The 22,457-nt window shown below is 45.7% G+C and overlaps 1 protein-coding gene across 4 annotated transcripts in view; it reads left to right on the top strand.

The window, feature by feature from the left end:
• ttll5 (tubulin tyrosine ligase-like family, member 5) overlaps window positions 1-21,949 on the top strand; it is a 46,490-nt gene extending 24,541 nt beyond the window's left edge. For all 4 annotated transcript variants that reach the window (XM_047610518.1, XM_047610520.1, XM_047610519.1 and 1 more), the window contains 6 exons: window positions 34-215; window positions 2,242-2,369; window positions 10,036-10,219; window positions 14,488-14,696; window positions 17,851-17,933; window positions 20,571-21,949. In XM_047610518.1, the coding sequence (XP_047466474.1) occupies window positions 34-215; window positions 2,242-2,369; window positions 10,036-10,219; window positions 14,488-14,696; window positions 17,851-17,933; window positions 20,571-20,623 (839 nt within the window). In that variant the 3' untranslated portion in view covers window positions 20,624-21,949. The remainder of the gene's footprint in view (window positions 1-33; window positions 216-2,241; window positions 2,370-10,035; window positions 10,220-14,487; window positions 14,697-17,850; window positions 17,934-20,570) is intronic.
• Window positions 21,950-22,457: the final 508 nt, after the last annotated feature.

The following is a 22,457-nucleotide window of genomic DNA, read 5'->3' as shown; positions in this document are numbered from 1 at the left end:
TTCGTTGTGATCCCTTTATTCTTTATTTTTCAGTGATCAGGAGGAGCGGTTCCAGTAAGCCAAACTCAGCGGGGGCTTTCAGAGAATTGAACGCCCTGTCTGCCCAGGCCCAGGCCAATCAGCAGGCCTTCATCTCGGCCCTGCAGAAGCTGGCCGACAAGCAGGTTGCGCGCCACTACGCCAGCTCCGGCCACATCAACCTGCTCACGCAACATGTACGTTTATTATGCCTTCGAACCTCTATAGCCCGCTGAGTCAATAGTTACTTTGACTAAGAAACTCTGTCGAGTTATTAAGCAACTGTAAACCGATCTGTGTAATGTTTAATGTCAGGAAGAAGAAATCTGGCCCCCGTGCGGTAGTCTCTCTCTGTGAGGTCTTTGATATTTTTCTCTTTGTTGATGCGTAAACCTGGCTCAGACCCCATGCTGATCGGCGGCATCTAGCTGCTCATTCATTCAGCAGACCTGTTGGAGCCAGAGGGTCTGCTCGCCTCGTACCACGCACCTTCCTCCTTTAGCCCTCGGCTCGCCTGCAGTCTGTGGGCTGGGGCTGTTGTGGGGGTGGGCCTGGAACGGGAGTTTGGAGCTGGCTGGCTTAAAGAGTGGTGAGCCGCATCAAGACTCAAGCTCCGTGTGAGGTCTCATTATCAGATGCACCATGGGGGAGTGATTTCTGTTGATACTTAACAAGCAGCCACTTTTTTTTTTTTTGTGGTAATTGATGCTTATAAATAGAGGAATGTGGCAAATTGGCACTGAGATGGGGAGTGGCAGTTTCTCTGGCTCCATCACCACCTTCCCCTATATTCCCTGAAGGTTCGGCCTTCAGCCTGAGGAGCCCCTCAACCTCTCTCCTCCCTCCTCTTCCTCCTCCTCTGCCTCCCCTTCTGCCTCGCCGGATTCTTTTCTGTCAAGGTTTTTTTTTGTGATGGCACCAGACCACACAGTCTGCAGGTTTTATGGCTTCCCTTTGACTGTACATTATTCCATCTATCTGAAAAGTGTTCGCTGTATTTCCTGTGGGTAGTTAATCCTGGGCACGGCAGCAGAGTAAAATAGTCCAGTGTTGTGCACTTAAAGGCTCAGAGTACATTTCGTTTTTTTTTTTTTTTTTTTTTTTTTTTTCAAGGCTCAGATTTGAAGTCATTAAATCACTCGCTGGACTAAATGGAGAACTTTGTAAACACGAACAACACCCTGCTACACAGTTGACCTTTAAGGTTTAAATAATTACTCACTCTCATGCAAGGCCACATACAAACTGAAAGTGAGGAAAGCCAGGCGCGGTCACTATCAATAAAATGGATATACTCCTGTGTTGTGATGCGCTGATATGATGGTGGATCCCTACCGCGCGTGTGTATATGTGTACGTCCAAGACTTTATTCCGAGATGTCCTTGTATAACTCAAACAGACAAGGCTGTATACATGACCTTAGACTATGGGGCATTAAGCCACTTACACGCGCTGAAGGGAGGTCACTGTGCCTTGTGTGATAAGATTTATTACGGCAGATATTAAATGAATGGCTGGTCTTAGTCGTGTCAAAGGACATTTTGAAAGACTCCCAGCAATATTGGCATCCGCGCGTGCGTTTCAATTTGCGCATATCACCAGTTTACCCTAATAAGTAAACTAGAGCTATAGCCGCGTAACAACGCTCTGACACATTTTTTATGTCATGCAAAGCTTGGCAGCTTTATAATTTTCCCACTGGAAATTTAGTGCATAGGAGGAAATTATGTAAATAAAACACCACGGCAGCATGATTAATTCCCCCGCCGGACTTCACCGAGCACAATTCCCAGGGTAGTACGGGCCAGCACAGAGGTGCATTTGCTGCAGAAGTGCTGATGTGGTTGTAAACACATTTGGCCTGGCGAGTCATGATAACCGACTCTGTTCAGGATGGAGGAGAGGGAGGGGACCACCTGGATTTAGTGCTGAGCGGAGACTAGCTGTGCCATGTGCTGTGTGTACATTTCACACGGCCTCCAGATACAAGAGGCGGACGTGGTTGATGTGGGGAGGAACGCGCCGTTGCCCTCATTCATCACGTCTTATTCACCGCGTCCGTTTCTTCAGACGTGGAGATCACGCGTATCAAGATTTTTGGTTGAAGCGTCTCAGCGGTGATTTAACTTACTTAATGCTTACATCCTTTTATGTGCGGCTAGCTTAATGGCCATTCAGTCACTTTTGTATACATTCTCTTCAACTCTCCCTTTCTGTCCGCAGTTGACCAACCTGAACCTGGCCAACAGGATGCTGAGCAGAGACAGTTTCACAATGAACCCTAAAACTGCTGCAAATCAAGGGCCCGTCAGAGCTGTTCACTCTGGGAGAGATCTGCAGAGCAGCACTAGGTGAGTCTAAGAGAATGTAGCATACGCAGGGTTATTAGAGCCACCTCTCCACACATTCAATGTTTGTTGACTGAATGCGAAAAAAAAAAGATTAATGTCACCAATAGGATTTCAGAAGGGTCATTTTGGAGCTTAACGTGGGTGTCTTTGGCCGCCGCCATCTTGGCAGCGCCTGGCTCTGCTTAGCCCCGAGCTAATTTAAACATGGGCGAAGAGGTAGAGCGTGAGTGGAGCTGAGATGGACACAGCCCACACATATCACTGAGAACAGCCACTCCCTGAATTATGCATAACTTTAAATCTTGATAAAAACTTAAATGGTGGAATCATTTAAAGTTGTTTAAGTTGTGACGAATGGGGGCATTAAGGTTAGAGCCCGAAACCTTTTTTTTTTTTTTGTCCCAGGCTGTAAATATGCTCGTCTCTAAAGCCAGCCGTTGACTCATTTTTGAGCCAGCCTTAAATGGCCATTCGAGGAACTGCATTTGTTTTTTCAAGCCTGGAAGCTATGAGTTATTTTCACACGATAAGCACACAAATTAAATTATTTGAACAGGGTATGGGTTTTCAAGTTGTATGCGAAATGTTTGAAGGTTTTTAATTTAACTGATGGAGACATAGCCGCTTTCTCTTCATTGTAAAGTCCATTCACAGTGTTTATGCATCCCCATCACAGAATCATCTCCTTCATAAATATCTCAGACAAACTGAAAGTGATCAGCTGCTCATGAAAACAATGTATGTGCATCAAACTCTGTACGTCATAGGTCTTCAACAGGGGGTCTGAGTACTCCTACTACCACGGTCACCTTAACCTTCCACTTCCGTTGCAGCTGCTCCTTCAACCATTGGTTCTTCTCAAGCTTTTCATGTTCCTTCTTTCTGATGTTGGCATCGGCTGGCATCACCTCATCTATCACCACCACTCTTTTCTGCTCCTTGTCCACCACCACTATGTCTGGTGGGTTAGCCAGGAACCGTTTTTCGTTAGTCTGGAAGCTGAAGTCCAACAGAACCTTGGGCCTGTTGTTCTCCACCCCCTTCTGTGGTGTGGCCCATTGGGAACTTCTATTCCATGCTGGGCACAAATGTTCCTGTGAACTATCCCAGCCACGTGGTTGTCCTTCTCCATTTACACTGACCCAGCTAGCATCTTACACCCTGCCACTGTGTGCTGGACTGTCTCAGGGGCATCTTTGCACTGTCTGCACCTTGGGTCTGATCTACTCTGGTAGATCTTGGCCTCTATGGCTCTTGTATTTACAGCCTGTTCTTGTGCTGCCATGATTAGTGCCTCTGTGTCATTCCAGCATTTTTCAGCCATTGGTAGGTTTTCCCATATGAGCCACTTCTTCAGTTTGGCAGTGGTACATGCCGTGTACGGGCTTGTCCCTCCAGGTTGTCTGCTCCTCTTCCTCTGCACTCTCATCGTTTCTGCTGTCTGAGACATCCTCTTAGCAGTTCATCGTTTTGGCCCATTTTCTTGATGTACTCTCGGATTTTTGATGTTTCATCCTGGACCGTGGCCGTGGTGCTCGGAGCCAAACCCTCAACACTTATTGTCTTATTACTGCAGGAGCTACAACACTCGAGCGTGTTGGAAAGCTTTCAATTGCAGTTCCTCCTCTGTTACCATTTGCATTGAGCGCACCCTGCACCGTGCTCACATGTACCGTTTATTTGCCCTCCCCTGAGGCTCCAGACAGTGAATAGCGCGTTACAGTCTCAATGGGGTTCACTGCCAAGCTAAACAGCATGCCCCTCCCCTTAGAGCGCTTAAGTTTGAGATGCTGCGTTCATGTGCACAGATGTTGGAGTACACAGCTATTCTTGTGTTTCAGAGTCTATGATGAGTAGTGTTAAAATACTGCCGTATGGGGTCTAATTTCAAGGAAGCTGCTTTTTTTTTTCATTCTTGAGATTTACGTGTTCCAAAAAGCTGTTCACGTATCAAGTGTGGTTCACTTTGGCCAAATTACTGTCCTGAGGATTTTCTGTACAATCAATTTTATACAAGTCTTTACTTTAGACTCGGAGATTGTGGTAGCCCATTTGGTCACACTCAATATAATCTAAAGGGTTTTTTAATGGTCTCAGACGAATTTTTAGATTGAAGATTGTTAGTCTCTGGAAAGGGATTGCGGATTGCCAACACCCCTCTGGGCTGGCTAGTTGAACTACATGCATGGAAATGGGCATTTCGTTCCCTATTTAATTGTGCTTTGTGGGGCTAAGTAGAAGCATAATTGGCCGCCGAGCACCGGCAGTGTGTGAAGCACGCTGGCAGCTTAAAACATCGCGTTGGAGGGGTGCGAGAGGCGGTGGTGCAATGTCAACACCCACAAAGTCTGTCTGCTCCCGGCCTCTGACCCACTGAAATTCCTCCTCCCTCACCCCTGTCACACGGCTTTGAGAAGATGGGGAAGGTAACAGAAGCGTAGAAAACGATCGCATGATCGTAGTCCATGACACCGGACCAGGATTACGAGTCTATAGGCGTCCGAAGCTATAATTCACTGAGGGTTAAGCATCAGCGGTCGCCTCTTTTCTTTTCCTGCCGATATGTGAGTGGCAGTGTCTCAGACAGCTTGGCCCTGAGCTTGGACTCTGTTTTTCCAGTCCAACCCTTCCTTATGTATCGAGCTGTCAGGGAATTCCTGGAATGTCTGGCCTTTTAAAATGTTTTTATTTCCACAAAGCGAGAAGAGACTTTTAATAGAATTTATAATTTTAAACATGGCTTCATCTATCGTTTCTATACGGTGCCGCGGAAGCCGAGCGCCGCAGCGCTGGGGCGGATCTCATTTTTTCAGTTGTGATTTTAGACCTCTCCGTGTGTTGCTGTGTTTTCATTCTGTTCTACCTTCATTCTGTGAGAAAGAAACGTTGGTACGGGTTTACCTTCCAGATTTTCACATTTCAGGATAATAATTCCAAGATTCAAAAGAAAGAAGCTACGGGAGCTTTTCCTGAAAAAAAAGAAAAAACACATAGCTACCTTTATCTTTCCAGTTGTCACTGGCTTGCAATACAAAAAGCTCTCTTGTGCCCCAGTACTCCCAGGCCTTGGCTTGGCCTTATTGCAATGAAATGTCTTTAATAAGATATTAGGATAAATTGTTTTGATTTCGTCCTGACTCTGTTTCTTAAAACACAGAATTTCCTGAGTCCCTTCCCCCTACGCTTGGGCTGACGGTTTGTGCCAAACATACTGAAACTGTTAAGCATACTGGCTCTTTAAGCAACCACAGGGGTGAAGTATGATGGGTTTCAAAGAGCAGCACGGCTCTTTGAAGTGCCGTTGCCAGGATCTAGCAGGTATGCTGCATCAGCACTCTGAGAGCTCCTGCCTCCGTCCAGTGTTGCCGACAATCCAGGAGCTTTTGAACCAAACAACACATTTTCCTACACTTACAGTTGGCGATCACTTCCGGCGCTGGCGATTTCCATTCGCCGTTCATGTGAATGGATGTGAGGGTTTTAAAGCACACGCACGGGGGAGTCAGACGTCCTGACTATGATCCACCTCAGATGCACTTCGTTTTTATTTGATTAGGTTGCTTCTGCATAGTGTCAAAGAAACAAGTTGTACTCACTCGCTGGTAATTTTACCCTCATTTCTCATTCACCATAGTGGATTTGTAATTAGCGCTTGGTTTGTTAGAACCAGTTGTGGTTTGAGTTTGTGAAAACCCTTCATGCCTGCTTTGGATTAAATCAGCATCACTGTTGGTCCTCAGCTGTGTTCTGCGTTATCACCATTGACGCCAAAAATGCCCGCCTATTTTCTACCCCTTGAACATACAAATGACCGCAAACTGTTTGCAGCGTTGTGCTCGCTCCAGCTGCATGAGTTGAGAAATACCACAACCCTACTTATGCAGGGTATTTTTAGTTCTGTTCAATATTTTGTTAGATTGATATTTTACTTGGTCGTATTTTGTAAGGATGTACCATTCCAGAGGATTTTATGACAGCCCATTTCCTGTACCAACAATCCGGCTAATCAGAAAAACTCGAACTCGGGTGAAAATTTAAAGATTCTTTGATGGGGGACAAAGTCCCACAAAATCAGTCTGATGTCTCTCTTCCTTTGAATTTAAAAGAAAAGAAGTTTTTATTCGCTTTGATTAGAACCAGATGTGGTAACAGCGAGGAGAACCCTTAAGGTAAGAACGGAGTGGAATTCCAGTGGGTAGATTTAGGTAGTTCAGCAGCAGTGTTCAGTCCCACGGTGCGCTGTATTATTTCTTGTGCTATACTGTATGTCATTTATCAAAGAAATGGTGAATTAGAACGGCGTTGCACCGACCATTTGTAAATCCATTACTTATTTAGTTTTTTAAAGCCCTTCGTATATATTTTCTTTCGTAAATTCTGGCTAGTTAGAAATTATTAATCAAGTTTATATATTATCCATGTAAACAGGAAGTCACTGCAGAATTAGGAACTGACCTGAGTCATGCCTCAAATATACAGTTTCTAGGGAACACGTCACTTGAAATTTAAATGAGAATTTATATATTTTTTATGTATGTTAATATGTCACATCTTATACATGCATGGAGTTTGTAATATTCACACAGAAACGTTCAGTTACATACAGAATCCAATTATGCTGCTTAATCGAACCTCCTGAAATCAATTTGGTTAATTTAGAAGCATTTTGATTTTAAGCAGTGTTGTTATCCTACTACTGGCAGGGAGTTGGCATGTGCAAATACTCATTTGCTTATCATTATTTATGAAGGAATAAAAAAGTCTAAGCAGTAAACACATTTTATAGCTGGATTAAGTTTGAACCTGTGAGCGACTTGTTTCATTTAGATAAAATGCAGTGCATATTTACAGACCTTAAGGAACAACAGTCCAATGGAGGCATAGAGAATAACCATCCAACAAACAGCTCCTACGAGCCACACATAAAACAACAACGACAACAAGGACTAACAACACTTGAGAACTTGAGAAAAAAAATATGTATTCTATATGTCCAGACCCATGTACCTATAAGGAAGCCTTGTGTTTCTGATGTATTCCAGATTTGTGGGCCTCTAACTGGAAAACTAACTGAGTTTTTTTGTTGTTGTTTTTTTTTTTAGTTTAAAATCCCTTGACTAACTATTATTTTAACAAGACGGGGCTTTATAAAACTGTCAAAGCATGATGAGTTATATCTTCCTGAGTTTTAAAAGGCTGCCCTTGTATTCGCTTCTGATCCAATGTCAGGCATTAAAATTTTGAAATAGATTTTATTTGATTTTATTTGTTACCTGCTGTGCTGTGCACAACAGATCTGTTGTGTAGCTTTACCCTAAGAGGGGCATCAACCTGCTTGTCGAGGCAGACCTCTGGTCCGTTGGCTCCGCTGCGCTCAACAAATCTCCATATGCCAGTCCTCTTATTCTGCTTTAAGGACAAAGGACAGCTCTACACGAACGGACCACGAAAACATGGCAAACAAACGCTGATTAATGGCTGGAAATACCCTCACACTCTTGTGGTGGCTGATGTTTACGCCGAGCAGGCAGGGATTTGAGATACACTGGCATGACGTCACCTCAAACGGTACATTTTCCCACATTTCGCGCCGAGTTAGATTGATGCCGCACATGTGCTCGACTCGCACTGCTGTGTTGTTCTACAGTAAGTTATATCAGCATATTAAAGGATGGCGACCACAGCGGGGAGTAAGCTGACACCCACGAGCAGGAGTCCGGTAGGGAGGGAAGTCCCAGATAGCTGGAGAGCTCCGCACATGTGCACTGATGAGAAACTCAGATGTAAAGCTGCTCTTTTCTCTCTCTCATTTATTTTTTCCCCTATTTCAGTGGTTGATGTGTTGGATGAAACCGCTTCCTCCGGGTGATCTGTAGTATTTTTTGTGTGATGTTGTGTTGACAAGTCCTATCTGAAAAGACCACTACAGTGACATTGTATTCAAGAAAAGCATATGCTCCCAACTGGAGACGGTCTGTTTTAGACCATCTGCTAATAAAATGGTAGCAGCAAAGGTCCCCGTGGTCCAATGTGCAAACTGCAGCCAAGTTAAAGGAAATCGCTGCTGTAAACAAAGAACAAGTTCTTGTTTTGTCCCCTGGCGTTGTAGAATCTCTGGCCTTGCAAGGTTCACAGACAAGCCTTTGTTTCCAGAGGCTAAAAAAAAAAAGAAAGAAAATGAATTGGCCCGTCGTTACACCAGTTGTTTTTGCAATATATGTGCTATTATGTGAACTGAGAAATGCATGGGCGGATAGCATGTTCACATGAGTTTAAGATCCCTTGTGTCTTTGTTTGGCCACACAGGACAGGCATATTTTTCTCACTTGAGCAACACAAGATTATTATCCCAGAGTGAGCATTGTTGGTCCAGATTAATTGAATTCTAAATTTGGACCTTATCATGGTTTGGTTCTAAAAATATTGCGGCTATTGTGATTTTAAGTCTGCAGTGTTTTCTTTAACTATGGACCCGTGGACAAATGTTATTGGATTTAATGGCAGGAATTTCCAAGAACCTTTTTGTCATTAAGACCCCCAGGCATCCCATTTCTTCAGCTGCGTGTGTATCTCTTTCTTTCTTTCTTTCTTTCTTTTTTTGCTCTTTTATATTTTTCCCTGCAGCTCCCAATAGTGCTCTTTATGGCATTATTTTTGGCCGAGATGGTATATATACAGCAGCACACCAGACTCCACATAGACTCTCATAGAAGCATGTCTGAAGGGGAAGACTGGTCACCTCATTGCTTCAGCAGGGGCCAAAAAAGGGAAAGAAAAAGTTGAAACAGGCTTAGTCCTAATGACAGATAATCCAGTTACAAACTCGTGGAGCTCGTCAAAAGGTTTGCTTTCCAGGTTGTGGCTTTGTGATGTGAATGGAACGTGAAGCACAGGGAGCTCTGAGGCAAAGAGGAAAGGTTCAGCCTGTGTTTGCCGCAGGCTTGCCCTCTGGTTTAACTCTGATTTGAGGCTTGAGTCTTTAAGTGAGTAGTGTCTTCATTTGAAAACAGAGATCTGTGATGACGCCATCATTAAATCATTGATTTAATCATTGATTTAGTTGAAATTTATTTCAACTAATCCTGTATACAGCATCCTCAATATTAAGCCTCTCTATTTAGTATTTTTTCTTTCTTTGGTCTCATCCCTGTCTTAAGTAGGGTTAACCCCGACCAGGGGCATTGAAAGATCAGAGTGTAGGATTGAGGTGGCTGTATCTACAGAAATGGAATATGGTGTTCATAATTTTGTTTTCAGTAGTCTATAAGCTCTTAGGTTTCATTTCACAGAGTTTTTCTACAGTAGCTGTAGATGTTCAAGGAGTTGGCACCGTACTTTAGGCTCTTCTACTTGCTTATTTAGTCGGTCGCTGTCACCAATTTCACCAGCAGGTGGCACTAGATCTTGCACACCGGTCCTTTAAACTAAATCACATGATAACAGGAGATGAATTCTTAATTTTTCAAGAATAATGTCTTTTTCTTCAGAGTGACTCTTTGAGTGCTTTTCAACATGAGGGGAAATCTTTGCATATTTAACTTTTATTGCAGGGTAAATAAAATGTTAACCTGGCACTCGCTGCCTGATTCAGAGAGTTTGAGTTTTTTGTGTGTCTGAATTCTCATTTTCTCTGCCTTTCTTTTGACACTGCTCTCTAAAACCGCAGGGCGTCGAAGGATGAGGCAGGTCTTTGGGATGGGCAAATGCAGAATGCCTACAGCCTGGTGAACCCCAAACACCGCTACCAGCCCACACAAGGAAGCTACCAGCTTCAGTTTGCTATTCAGCAACTGCAACAACAGAGACTCAAGTCTCAACAGTGTCTGGACCAGAGCCATTGCAGACATCAGGTACATATCATAGTAGAGACATTGGTTTGTTTTACTAAATTGTGATTGTACCATAACTTGTAACCCTTTAATGAACATGTATTCAGGGTAATTTCTAAGCCATATCCATTTCTGCTCGTTCATGTCTGCTTGCTTTTGTCTTCTGCTGCTTTTTTTGGCAGTTTTGATGCTACATATATTCAGGGTAAAATTATTTCCTGTGACCACACAAAGCAGCATTACTACTGCTTTGAGTCACCTCTTGATTTTCCCCAGAAAAACGGTGTGTAGGTCTTAACAGAGCGACACGCAGGCGTTCAGAAAAACGTGAAATTAGCCAGAAATTAGTCAGAAAGTCAGCAGGAGTTTTCCTGAATGTGTTACTAATGCATTAACCTTTAGCAGTTCTACTAATCTCCCAGTGTCCCTGTTCACCAAGCACACAGAGATATATGAGGTCAGCTTTTGTTTTTAAGCACACTACAGCTAAACAGTTTCAAACTTGTGCCCCTGCCAGGTCCTTTGGGTGAAATACTATGTGTCTGGAGTCTGTGACAGCAATTTTCTTACTGGTGCTTGTTGTTGATACTATCTTAATTCATTCCCCCTTTTTCCTGTATTAAGATCTGGATTTGATTTCGATATTTTAGGATTAATTAAGAGCAAGTCAAGAGAGAAAATGGGTTGTTCTGCTTCTTTTGTTTCGATCTCTTTGATATCAGCACCACATGTGTAAAAACTGAGAACTGTTGAAATATAAGTCAGGAAAACCCTCATAGTTGTGTCTGTGCTAAATATTCAATTACCTAAGGTCAACTCTGTCCAGCATAGTAGAAAATACACCACATCAAGGGGAGAGCTATTCTGAGAATCTCCTTCCAAACCACTTAACAAAATGATATTTGGTGGGAACATCTTTCTCAACAGAAGCTCATTCCTGGAGAGTCAAACATGACTCCTCGCCCTAAGATTACATTGTCTGGCTGAGTGACTCTAGGCTTATATTGGAAGGTGAGTAATCAAGGAATGCTGGCCGTGAGGGCACTTGAGAGGCTTTGGTTCTTGCTCCTTTATGAGTTTTACCAGTGCAGTCCATATCAGATTTGAGCTCTGTTTATGTTCCCATTACGACACAAATATAATTTTGGGATATGATTTTCTCAGCAGTAGTAATGTAGCGACAAAAAACCTTTTAGTCATGGCAGACTAGCCGTGACAGATGTGATTTGGCTGTTTTTAAAGGGAGATTACCGGAGTAGAAAGGTCTCATAGTTTTAATAAAATAAAAATAGGTCCTCCCTCTTTCTGTATGGTTACTTTGAAAGAGGATCCTAACAGGAAGAGGCTAGTCATTTATTTTCCAGAGCGTTTCGCCGAGCCAACCTACGGATGGAGAGAAACAGGACGGCTTTGAGGGTGGAATGATTGGTCTTGAGTAGTGCACTTGCTCTAACATCATTGTTTTTTTCATCTTCTTGGTTTGGACTTAATTAATGCAATTGAGGTGATATTTCTCCTGGCTCGATCTGGCAGCTTTACGTCAGTCACTTTTCAAAGTAATCCTACTCCTTTCTTCGTTCCGCTCGTCCCCTTTTTTTTTATTCCAAAGACCGAGCACAGTTGACCACATTCCTCTTATTTGTGACACGTTCCATCGCAATCAAGGCATATGCAGACAGAAATATCTCTTACATCTGAAATGTCATCAGGGCTGACTGTGTCCCAGTGCGGTACACACAGTGTTGTTAAGACAGAGCCACCCTGTTGTTCACCCTCATAAACTGAGGTCATAGGAAGGCTGACTCTGTATATGGTTGTCTCACCATCAAGTCAGACAACCCTGCCTAAAACCCTGGACGTCCCACGCAATGTGTGCCACTTAATGTATTATACCCAATCTTTCTTTGTAGGTCACGAACCTTTGTTGGCCCAGGAATGAGTCAGTGTCTTCGCTCTTTAGATTTTGGAACAACTGAGGACACAAAGGGATGTGCTTCACAGAATGAGGGAGCTTGTGTCATTTGTGTATCAGTGTGTACTGTTGTGAGTTAGAGAAAGAGACAGGGGTTTGTTCCGGCACTCCAATCCACGTTCCAGTTACTGGGTGCAGACTGCACGGCTCCTCCACAGGCTTGGCCCTGGGCCACCTGGCAACCAAAGAAAGGTGCCCTTCCTGGCCCCGCTCAAGCTGAATTGCGGCCATAGGCCTTGCAACCTGGAAACTCAGCTTCTCATTTATCAACACAGAAATTACATCAGATATTCCCTGTCACCCTGCCGGCCCTTTGAGCGGCTGCACCGCGAAGCTGGAAAACCATTAGCTTTGTTAGATAGCCGTATAAAGCTGTAGAGAAAATAGCACGGACGTGAGATGTGGAAGGAATGCATCCAAGCATTCCCCAGTCCTGCACAAGGATAGAGTGAAATGTGGCTCTAAGATATTATGTCAGAAACACAAGTGTATTTTCCCCCTTCCCAAGTCTTTGAAGAGATCTTGTGCAAACAAATAAATAATGTGAAGAATTTGCTTTTCAGTGCAGCCAACTGCAAAAAGAAAAAAAAAAAAATGTTGAGCTTGTTTTGATACTGGATGGCATTTCATTAATATCTGCACTAATTCATGTCAGGCACTTTGATATTTCACCTTAATGACCAAGGGCCACATTTTTTCCATGAGTAACCCATTCCAAATGTGATCACACTTACTTAGCCTACTTTGGAATGGAGTTAGATTTTATATTTTCCTAACTAGTACACCACAGACATGTAAACTCTGTAAATTTCTGCCAGATCCTGTAGCCAGTAGAGTATTCCGTATCTTAGCCAATATCCTGCTGCTATATACATAACATTTGAATGATTTTAGTCTTGTTTCTCTTTATTGTCTAACCTTTAATCAAAATATTAAAGGACTAGTGTGTAGTAATTGAGAAGGAAAGAAAACTATATAGTATTATAACCTTCTCTATCAATGTTTAATCATGTTGTTTTATTTCCATTTATAGGAGCAGGTCCTCCTCCACAGAGTCTCCCATGTTTCTATAGTAGCCTAGAATGGACAAAACAAACACTGACTCTAGAAAAATGATGTGTAGCTGGTTGCAGTTTGCAACCTCACCACTAGATGCCATTACATCCTAAAGTCTGGTCCTTTAAGAAGTTTGTTAGGAGAAGTTATTTGAGGCAAACCGTTTACAGAATACAGATTCATTCTCATCCAGAAGTGATGAAGTTTTGTTGACCAGATTTGTTTCAAATTATCCATTAAACAGACCTTGAACTGAGCAGTTCGGTTGAATCATTGGCTGGAGAACAGAGAAATCGTATCTTTTTATTGAATATGGAAGGAAGAGTAGTGATCCAGAAAAGATCTTTGGAAACTGGAAGCAACATACTTACGATATGGCTATCTAGTGTTTCAAGGCTGGTTTGAAATAGCCCCAGTTGCTATGGTTGATTTGTGTTCATGGTATCTCAATAGCTGCTTAAAAAAAGTAGTATTTTACAGCAGTTGGCTCATTCATACCGGAATATATTTTAGAGTCAAGCATCCCTCGAGAACTAATAACACTGGCTCAATGTCATTTTTTTGGCCTAGGATGCTTCTAGTATCAACAATGCTGTTGTTGAACTGTATCCTTCCAAGATTTTTGGGTTAAAATTAGCAAACGTAATACAGACTGGTTCATTATTTGACCGCCAGCCAAATATTTGACTTCTGTTTTGAGTTTTGTAAGGAATGCTGGAAATTAGCCACATTTTTTCAATAAATTTCGACCACGGAGTAGTCATTGCTAGTCATTGACCCTCATTTAACTGTTTTGCTCTGCGCCATTATCACTGGATATTTTTTAGAACCGCACGATCATCTGGAATAAATACACTGTGGACCAGCAGATCCGCTTGATCCGAGGAAAGCCGTCTCTGTGTTATCGGAAAGTTTTGGACTCAACGATTCAATGATGAATATAGACTAATGGATGTATATGAATAGTTATCTCCTCTCAAGCATGTGCAGAGGATAACACTGTGTCCCAGCTGACCATTGGCCGTTGTGTGTTTGTTAAAGTGCAACTTTTTGGTCCAAACACAGGTGATGTGAGATCACAGTGGGCCTTCCGGTAGTTCTTTGATGTTGGTTTGGTTTGTCCAGGATCTTATGCTTCACTGTCCCTCAAGGTTAAACTATCAAAGCTTTGATCTTTGCAAACTAGGCATGTGAAGAATAGATCGATTATAGTAGTAGATGGGTGTTTCCCATAAGCAACTGTTGTGTTTTCTCCCCTTAGGTTCAATTCCCGGAGCAGATACGTGCTCCTCACACCCAGGCACCCACAAAGTCCTCCAGCTGTCCTCCATCCAGCTTTCATGTTCGGCCCGGCCACAGCCACAGCCACAGCCACATCCAGACCTGCGTCAGCCCAGTTCTCGCCCCGAAGCCGCCCAGCAGCGCCCGAGATGGACAGACCAGGAAAACGGCAACAAAGCGCCTCATCAAGTAAGGTCTCCCTTGCAGCTGAATCAACGTATGCACTCTTTATCGCTCCCTGCTGCTTGCTGCTCCGAAAGTGCCGTGGTGCAGCGTTTATTGGCCACCACTTCTGGAATGAGACGGGGTTCATGGGATCGGTGAGTTCAGGAGGACACGGCTAATGCTAATGAGAGTTACAATATGCGTGTAGTGAGTGCTCCCAGTCTTTTGGCCGCGGGGTGTATCTGCCGGTTCGGTAAACAACCTCATCACAGGCCTGATTTCTGCCTGAACCATAAACAGAACGCGGTTCAGTGGAAGGGCCTGGGCTCCGAGCGCCGTTTAAATCCTGTTTGGTTTGGAGATAAGCTGAAGAGTACAGAAGGAAAAATAAAAGGAAAGGAGTGAAGCTGAGCTGAACTGCCAGCTATTTCCCTCACTTATTTTATGACTTTATTACAACAACATCTGGCCAAGCTGCACAACAACAGCAAACCTTTGTGATCGGTTCTGATTGTTTGTTTAAAGCACGCCTTCGCAGTGGCGAAGAGCTTCGCAGTTCTTTAATGGGTAATAGGAGAGGATACAACTGGAACACGGGCTGTTTTCGTAGTGTTTGACTATAGCCCTGACATTATGCGAGTTATCTAAAAATCTGACCGTCAGTTCGTCTGCGAAGCCTCATTCATTCCTCGCGAGTCAGTGCAAAGCCCTCGTTTTTTGCTGACGTGTTGCCTTCAGTCACTTCGCTGAACGGACCGTACCCGGCGAGCGAAGAGTTAAGAGGGCAGGGATTGTATAGAATAGGTTGGGGCAGCCGGGTAGGTGCCGTGTTTGCTCCTGTGTGTGTGTGTGTCTTCCTGGCAGTCGCTGTGTTTACCCTCTGCATGTGGAATTCCAGAGCCCCCTCACACTCTCCTCTGTCCTGCATTTTTGCGGTCGACCAGTGTGACAGGGGAGAGTGTGGGAAAAACGGAAGCTTCAGGACCAAAAATGCGCTGATGGAAACAATGAAAAGAAAGAATAAAGAAGGGGGGCGGGGGGGGAGAATGACAGAGAAATGTAAACTTGGTCCAGGAGAAAGGGGATGATTGTTTGCAGACAAATGGTGGGATAATAAGTTGCTTCCCTTTATTTCCAGCTCTCATTTTTAGGGGGCAACTCAATCCCTCTGTTATTGAGGCACATCTGAAATGCATCCCGGGATTGGGCCCGAGCCCCCTCCGACTTATAATAGAATCACTGTGCTGGGTGTGCTCAAACGGTTCAAGGTTATCCAGTCCTCCGAACACCTTCCCCTGGCCAACTTCAAAAAAACTGCCCCGATTCACCTGCTTTTTCTCCGGGTAATAAACCGCTGATCATTACTGAATATTTACTTACTGTAATGACGTTTGGCTGTTGATGCCGCCATGTGATATCCATCTGTTTGAAGACCTGAAAGCGCTCCTGCAAGAGAGGAGTGTGAAGGTGTTGACTCCCGTCCGGTGATTGAGCGGGTCGGCGTTCACTCTCTGCGACGGGGCCTTTGATTTTAAAGCTCGGCCGACATACAGCGCACTTGTTTGAAGCAAATGTGCAGCATGTTGGTATCATACTCAACAGGGCAGGGCTCCCTCTGCTCTATCAACATACCGCAGCTGCCAACTCAAGGGGCTGCAAGAGCTCAAAGTGGTATGACTTCAGTGAAGGCTTTGAAAGGAGCAATTTGTAACACAAATAAATGAGGCTGTTTGGTATTTTGTTTGCGAGGTTTGGTTAGTCGCAGCTGTAACTACGGAAACCGGGGCTGTCGTGTGGCATTACTAATAGGGTGACAATTACAGCAGCGCCATTAATGTCAGCCTCGCTGCTGCTTTCACTCCCTATTAATCAGCCGCAACGGTAGTTATTTTCACGGGATACTGTATACACACAGGAGCTGCCAAACGTGTGTTTATGGTTAAACTTTATCCCCTTTGGTCAGCCTGAGTAACATTAAGACACACTAACTACCTGAGGGCGCGGAAGAAGCGAAGCTGCGCGTCGACCGTGTTTACACAAGGGGCTTCGGCTCCGTGCGAGCGGTGTGAAAATTTTCGACTCCGGGCTTATGTGTCGTGTGCGCGCACGCCGCGTTTCTGGCCCGCCGTCTCGCTCCTCGAGTGACGGAGTGGGAGGCTGTTGACAAAGAAAGTGATGTGAAGGACCCAGGGGTCAAGCTTTTTCTCCCCCCTCCCGCAATATGAAAGGGGTCGCTTCCTGTCGAGGTATGCCACGCTTAAAGTGGGCCAGTTCTATTTGTGGTTGTGTAATGGTATGAAAGAACAACTGTGCAGCCCCTTACAAGGAGGCAGTGTGTACCCTCATTACCTTATTAATGCTCCTTTGGCAAGCCGCTGTTCTGGGGCGAGAGGTTAATGCCAGCTAAGCTTTATTTATTGTTCCCCCCTAAAAAATGCTTAGCAGATTTAATGTATAAGGTTACAGACGTGTCTGCTCTTGCTCCGTGCCTCAGTGCTCCTTGTAATGGTTTTCTCTGTGAAAACACTGTGTTTGCTGTCTGATGATGTGAAAAGGGGGTTGTGCAATTCCTTGTCTACCATCTTCAGACTTACGGATGAAGGTCCCGCGAGATGTATACACAGCCACGGCGTTTACCGTTCAAACCGTGCGGCCGACTGTATGTCGCGCTGCGTTTGTCTGTCTGCAACCTTTGCCCGCAGGTCCACATGGTTAGCAGCCACCAGAGCAAAAATCTTGCCAGTGTGACAATCGCATCACCCAGGACAAGGGGCAGGAATTTCTCCCCTTCTTGTCACAATAGCCCTCGAGAGGCTCTCAGTAAACACTTGGCCTCACTAAACACTCCGCTGACTGCACACAAAGAGCAACTATTTGAAAGTCCGTCTTTCTCATGCCGCCAGAAATCTCCTCGGCTCAATCACGGCCTGTCAAAAACCCTTGTTTTTCTGGTGTTTGTTTTGATGCGTAGCTCAAAGCGGGACCCTGGGAAACCCCCACCCCCGCCCCAACCCCCCCGCTGCCTCGTCGAGGTGGCCGAGGACTCCAGAGCTGGGGGGGGGGGGGGGGTGAGGGGGGTGACACACGGTTCGCACAACCGCTCTGGGAATGATTTTCAGCTTTCACGAACGCTCATCCTGTGTGTGTGTGTGTGTGTGTGTGTGTGTGTGATTAACAGGCAGACGTCCTCGGAGAGTTCAGCCAGTGGAGCCGTGTCCAGTGGCCAGCAGGTGGTCTACGAGGCCATCTGCGGTAAAACAGGTGGGTTTGATGTAGCACTCCTGCATATGCTTATTGCTCTGCTGTAGTCCTCATGCAGGGAGGTGGTGGTGGTGGTGGTGGTGGTGGGTGGGGGGGTTATGCTCCGTAAGCCAGTGTCAGTGATTACAGCCAGGCATAGTGGACATTCCCCATGGAGGACTGATAAACACCACTGGATATTTTTACCCACCTCCCACTTGCTCGGGTTGTGTAAATGCATTTTGCACGCTCTAAAAAAAAAAAAATAACAGCATTGTCCCAGTGATGTGTAAAGAACGTGAATCACAATCGAGTTTTTTTTTTCTAAAAGAGCGGGGTTTTATTGCGTCCAGATTACAGCTGACGGATAAAGAGGCACGACAGCGAGGACATCTTTTATTTTTTTTTCTAATGAGATCCAGCGATGGGAACAGCTCGGGCATTCCCATCTGTTGTCCATTCCCATGCGCTCGTAATTACTGTCCGTCCGCCAAAACGCCGCGCCGAGAAGTAATCGCACCTCTCGCAGGAGACTGACAAATGCGGCTCAGGCGCTGTGGGTTTTTTCGCGCCGCTCACGTGCGCCCCTGCCATCCCGCCTTATTTCCACCGCTCTTTTCCATCTCGGGCGAAAAGTGTCGAGGCTTAACGCTTGATATTAAGCAGTTTGCGCGTACGGACACATCTGTTTGTCTGATCACGGGCTTTTTCCAGAGACGTGCGCTATACATTAGCATTTAGCGGATCGCCGCGTCCCTCGCGTCACGCCGCCCGTGTCACCGGCTCGGAGTCCGACCTACCGTGTTTTTCCAGCTTGTTGGAAAAAACACGGTAGGCAGGTTTTGCGCTGACACCCGCCCCCCCCCCTCCGCCTCCGCACGTCCAAATAAATGCGTCCGCATGCATGTGTTAGCAGAATATTCCTTTTTTTTTTTCTTTCCTCCCTCTTCCCCCTGCCCCCAAAAGCTGGCTTAGGTTAACAAACATCTTATAAACTCATCAATTACTGTAACTAGATCCTTTGGGAGCAGCTTCTGAATTTCATGAATGCATTTTTTCCGTCGTTCGGGGTGCGCGGGGTGGAGGACATGCTCCACTGTGAATACAAAAAAAAAATACAAACCCAAAAAACTAGTTAGCAGGGCTGTTTTTTTTTAGCTGCGCGTGGAGTGCGGGGGTTTGAACAGAGACCCTGTGTGGCGCTCTGGGGGGGGGGGGTGTCGGGGGGGCGCTGCCTTTTGTGGAGCTCAGAAGTGCGTCAGGTCTTTTCTGCCTGCCCGGTGCACCTTTGTAGCGAGATGACTGAGCTCCCCTGATCGACTCTGACAGGCAGTTAGAGCAAGTCCAGATGGAGAGCATTCTCTATGATCAGCCGTCAGCCATCATTAATCACACCCTCCCTTTATCTCTCTCTTGTGCACTCTCTTAATCTCTTCCTCTCTCTGCTCGTACAACACTCCCTTTATCCTCTGCAAACTTTTTTTCCTGTTCACTCACCCTGTCCTCCCCTTTCCCCTCCCCGCGTCTTCTGTGTTGATTTCCTGACGTGACATGAGGGCAGGATTTTGTCGACGAGGACCCACCAAAGCTTACGGAGCCAGATTATATCGGCCACGTGTGTTTTTTTTTTTCCTTTCTTTCTTTCTTTCTTCTTTTTTTAAACAGTGCTCCCCCCCCCCCCCCCCCGACATTTCCTTGAAGTTCTCAGGGCTCCACAGTCGGTGACTGTGAGGAGATTTACAGCCGGAGTTCGAGGAGGAAATGAATGCTGCACTTGTGCCATTTTAATGAGAGTCTGATCACGTCTGGAGGGACGGCTTAGGCCCCGCGCTTATCAAAATAAGGCCGCGCGGTGCCTCGTTGGGAGAGGGGAGGTCGTCACCGGCCGACGTCTCTTTCAGAAACGCGACGCGAGCTGATGGATGTTTGAGTGGATGTTTTATTTCCACATTGTTTAACCGGTGCAGTGCAGGTGTTTCGGTTCGCGTCGCGTCTCTGCGCGCCGCAATAAAAAAACCTGTTGATTTGTAATTAATCGCGGGAGATCAATCACTGTGATCAGAGTGTTTACACTCGTCCTGATAGCTGGACGGCTCCGTGCTGCTTAAATCATTTTGAAATCCGGTTCATTTGGAGTGCAGTCTGTAAGAGAGAGGGAGAGAGAGAGAGCGTTGTCCCTTTATCTGTCTTTTGCTGAGCTGGAGGAAGCCACTTCCAGCGGTCATGTCATCGGATTGGAAGTCAGGGAGATGTTTTCGTTTTCCAGCTCAGTCAGGCCCCACGGTGTAAAAGAGCACCAAAACAAACAGAGCGCACGGAGGGAATGAAAGGGAATACTGTTTGGGAGCACAAACACGGCAGCTCTAACTGTACGTGGAATGCCTTTTCTGCTGGATGCCTGGCTGCGTGCCAGGCGATGGGATGGGGGGGGGGGGGGGGGGGGGCGAAGGAACAGCCGGACAAAAGACTGAGAACTGAGCTGACTGAGCAGATCAGCAGGTAACTAACCGCCGCGACCAGAGCCACGAGAAGAGACTCGCGGATCCCTGACATCAATACGTTCATTCGCGAGAGGAAGACCTTTGACCGCCTCCCCTCGTCTGTTTTAAATTTCTTTTCATGTGCCGTTTTTTTTTTTTTTTTTTTTTTTCTTCCCAGGTCTCTCCGTGTACCGCAAGCTGTTCCAGGGCCAGGAGCCGGCTCACAGATGACACGAGGGAGACCGGAGGCACGTCCCGCCGCTCTGCAGGCCCGACAGGTGCCTCTGCATGTAACCGCATCTCACGGGGGCGTATTCCGGGAAGGGACAACGGATGAAAGTATGCCAAACATCGAACAGGGCCCTATTAATTTCTCTGTGATACAGCCGCAGACACGCGAGAGGATAGAGTGCCGGGCCAAGAATGTCCAGCCCAGCTTTGACGCAGGTTGGGATTTTGTTGCGCAGCTTCTCACCACCCCCCCAACACCCACACACCCACACACACACACACACACACACACACACACACACACCGCCTTCTCCTTGCACTTGTCGCTCTTGGCTACAATCACTCCATATCCCAACAGTTGCCCACGCTCATTCCCTCCGTGCTCCCGATGCCACAGGATTTCACTGACAGATAGCCTTCAGCAGATGGTTCTCGAGCCCCGTTGGTATTTTAACTACACGACTCAGTGTTTTGTTGTTCCCCCGCTCAGGCATTTGCATGTGGCAATACTTGGATTGGATTTAAAAATAAAAAAAATACAGGTGAGACGAGGGTTTTGGAAACTCGAGACCTCTGATTAGCCTTTGACGGGTATTGTTGAGGCTGCCTGCTTCTCGTCTTACGGCGGCGGGCGAGCGGCGAGCGTGCGGAGACGCTCCTTTCATGTGTGTCTTCCAGCGTCAGACTCCGTGCTCCGCGATGGAAGCCAAACAGTTGCCAAAATGAGACGCCGTGCCCCGTCGCCCGAGGGCGTGTTATAAATACGGCGTCCCGCGCTTGTCAGCCTGATAAGGAATCTGTAATTGTTAGAGCTTAAATGTCATAGGTTGTTGCCTTGTTTCACATGCGCAAGGATAATGTAACGCTCACGCGGGGCGTGTCGGGGTGTTTCGGGGACGACGGCGCGAAAACGCGCGTGATTCCCGTTCGGATGTTAATAGTTCAATGGACCAAATCCAATATTTTCATCTTAACAAATAAATAATTGTAACTTTATTCGTATTTATTCCAGCTAAAGGCGTTTTTTGGACCGTTTCCGTAGCTCAAAGCATAACATGAAGAGGAATTATGGTTATGCACCGACCTACAGTTGAAGGTCAACGCTGCACCTCCGTCCTTATGTATATTCTTGATAGTGGGTTCACTCAGGGCGTCGTTTTTTTAATAGAATTAAATGTCTCTGTTTTATGTCAGTAGATTTACCGCACCGATCAGCCATACAATTATGACCAACATCCTCCCTTGTGCCTCCAAAACAGTTCTGACTCATGGGAAGGGAAGGGAATTGAGTGGGGGGGCCTTTGGGTCCTATGGGTTGAGGGGGTGGTTCCTCTGTGGATCATCCCACAGACACTTGATCAGTTTGGGATCTAGTCAATCTGGAGGCCAGGTCAACACCTTTTGCTGTTTTTCCTGTTTTTTTTTGGTTTTTTTAGTTGTTCCTAGTATGTTTTTGTGTGTCTGTGTCAGGCCATCAAGGAGCGCCATCGCCACGGGGTGTGGGTGTCTGATCTGGTCTGTGTGGGTGGTACATGTCTGAGTGACATCTGCATTAATTAATCCAGATGTTTCCCAGCAGGACGTCGTATTGTCAAAAGATGGCATCCACCGTCGGTGGTTGTAATGTTTTGGCTGATCGTTGCGTACGCGGACTTTGTCTCAAATACTTGAATTTTGTGCATGGCATTCTCACATCAAGTGGTGATCATCATCATCATCATCATCATCATCATCATCAGGGTAAGAGTTTGCACTGATTGTAGTTTTCGATGCAGTACAACAGAACAGATTTTAATAGAAGTGACAGTGTTTTTGTAACACGTGTGATCGATTG

This window comes from Mugil cephalus, chromosome 17, assembly GCF_022458985.1.
Source record: "Mugil cephalus isolate CIBA_MC_2020 chromosome 17, CIBA_Mcephalus_1.1, whole genome shotgun sequence".
Classification (NCBI taxonomy): domain Eukaryota; kingdom Metazoa; phylum Chordata; class Actinopteri; order Mugiliformes; family Mugilidae; genus Mugil; species Mugil cephalus.
Note: the sequence above shows the minus strand (reverse complement) of the source record. Positions and strands in the feature narration are given on the sequence as shown.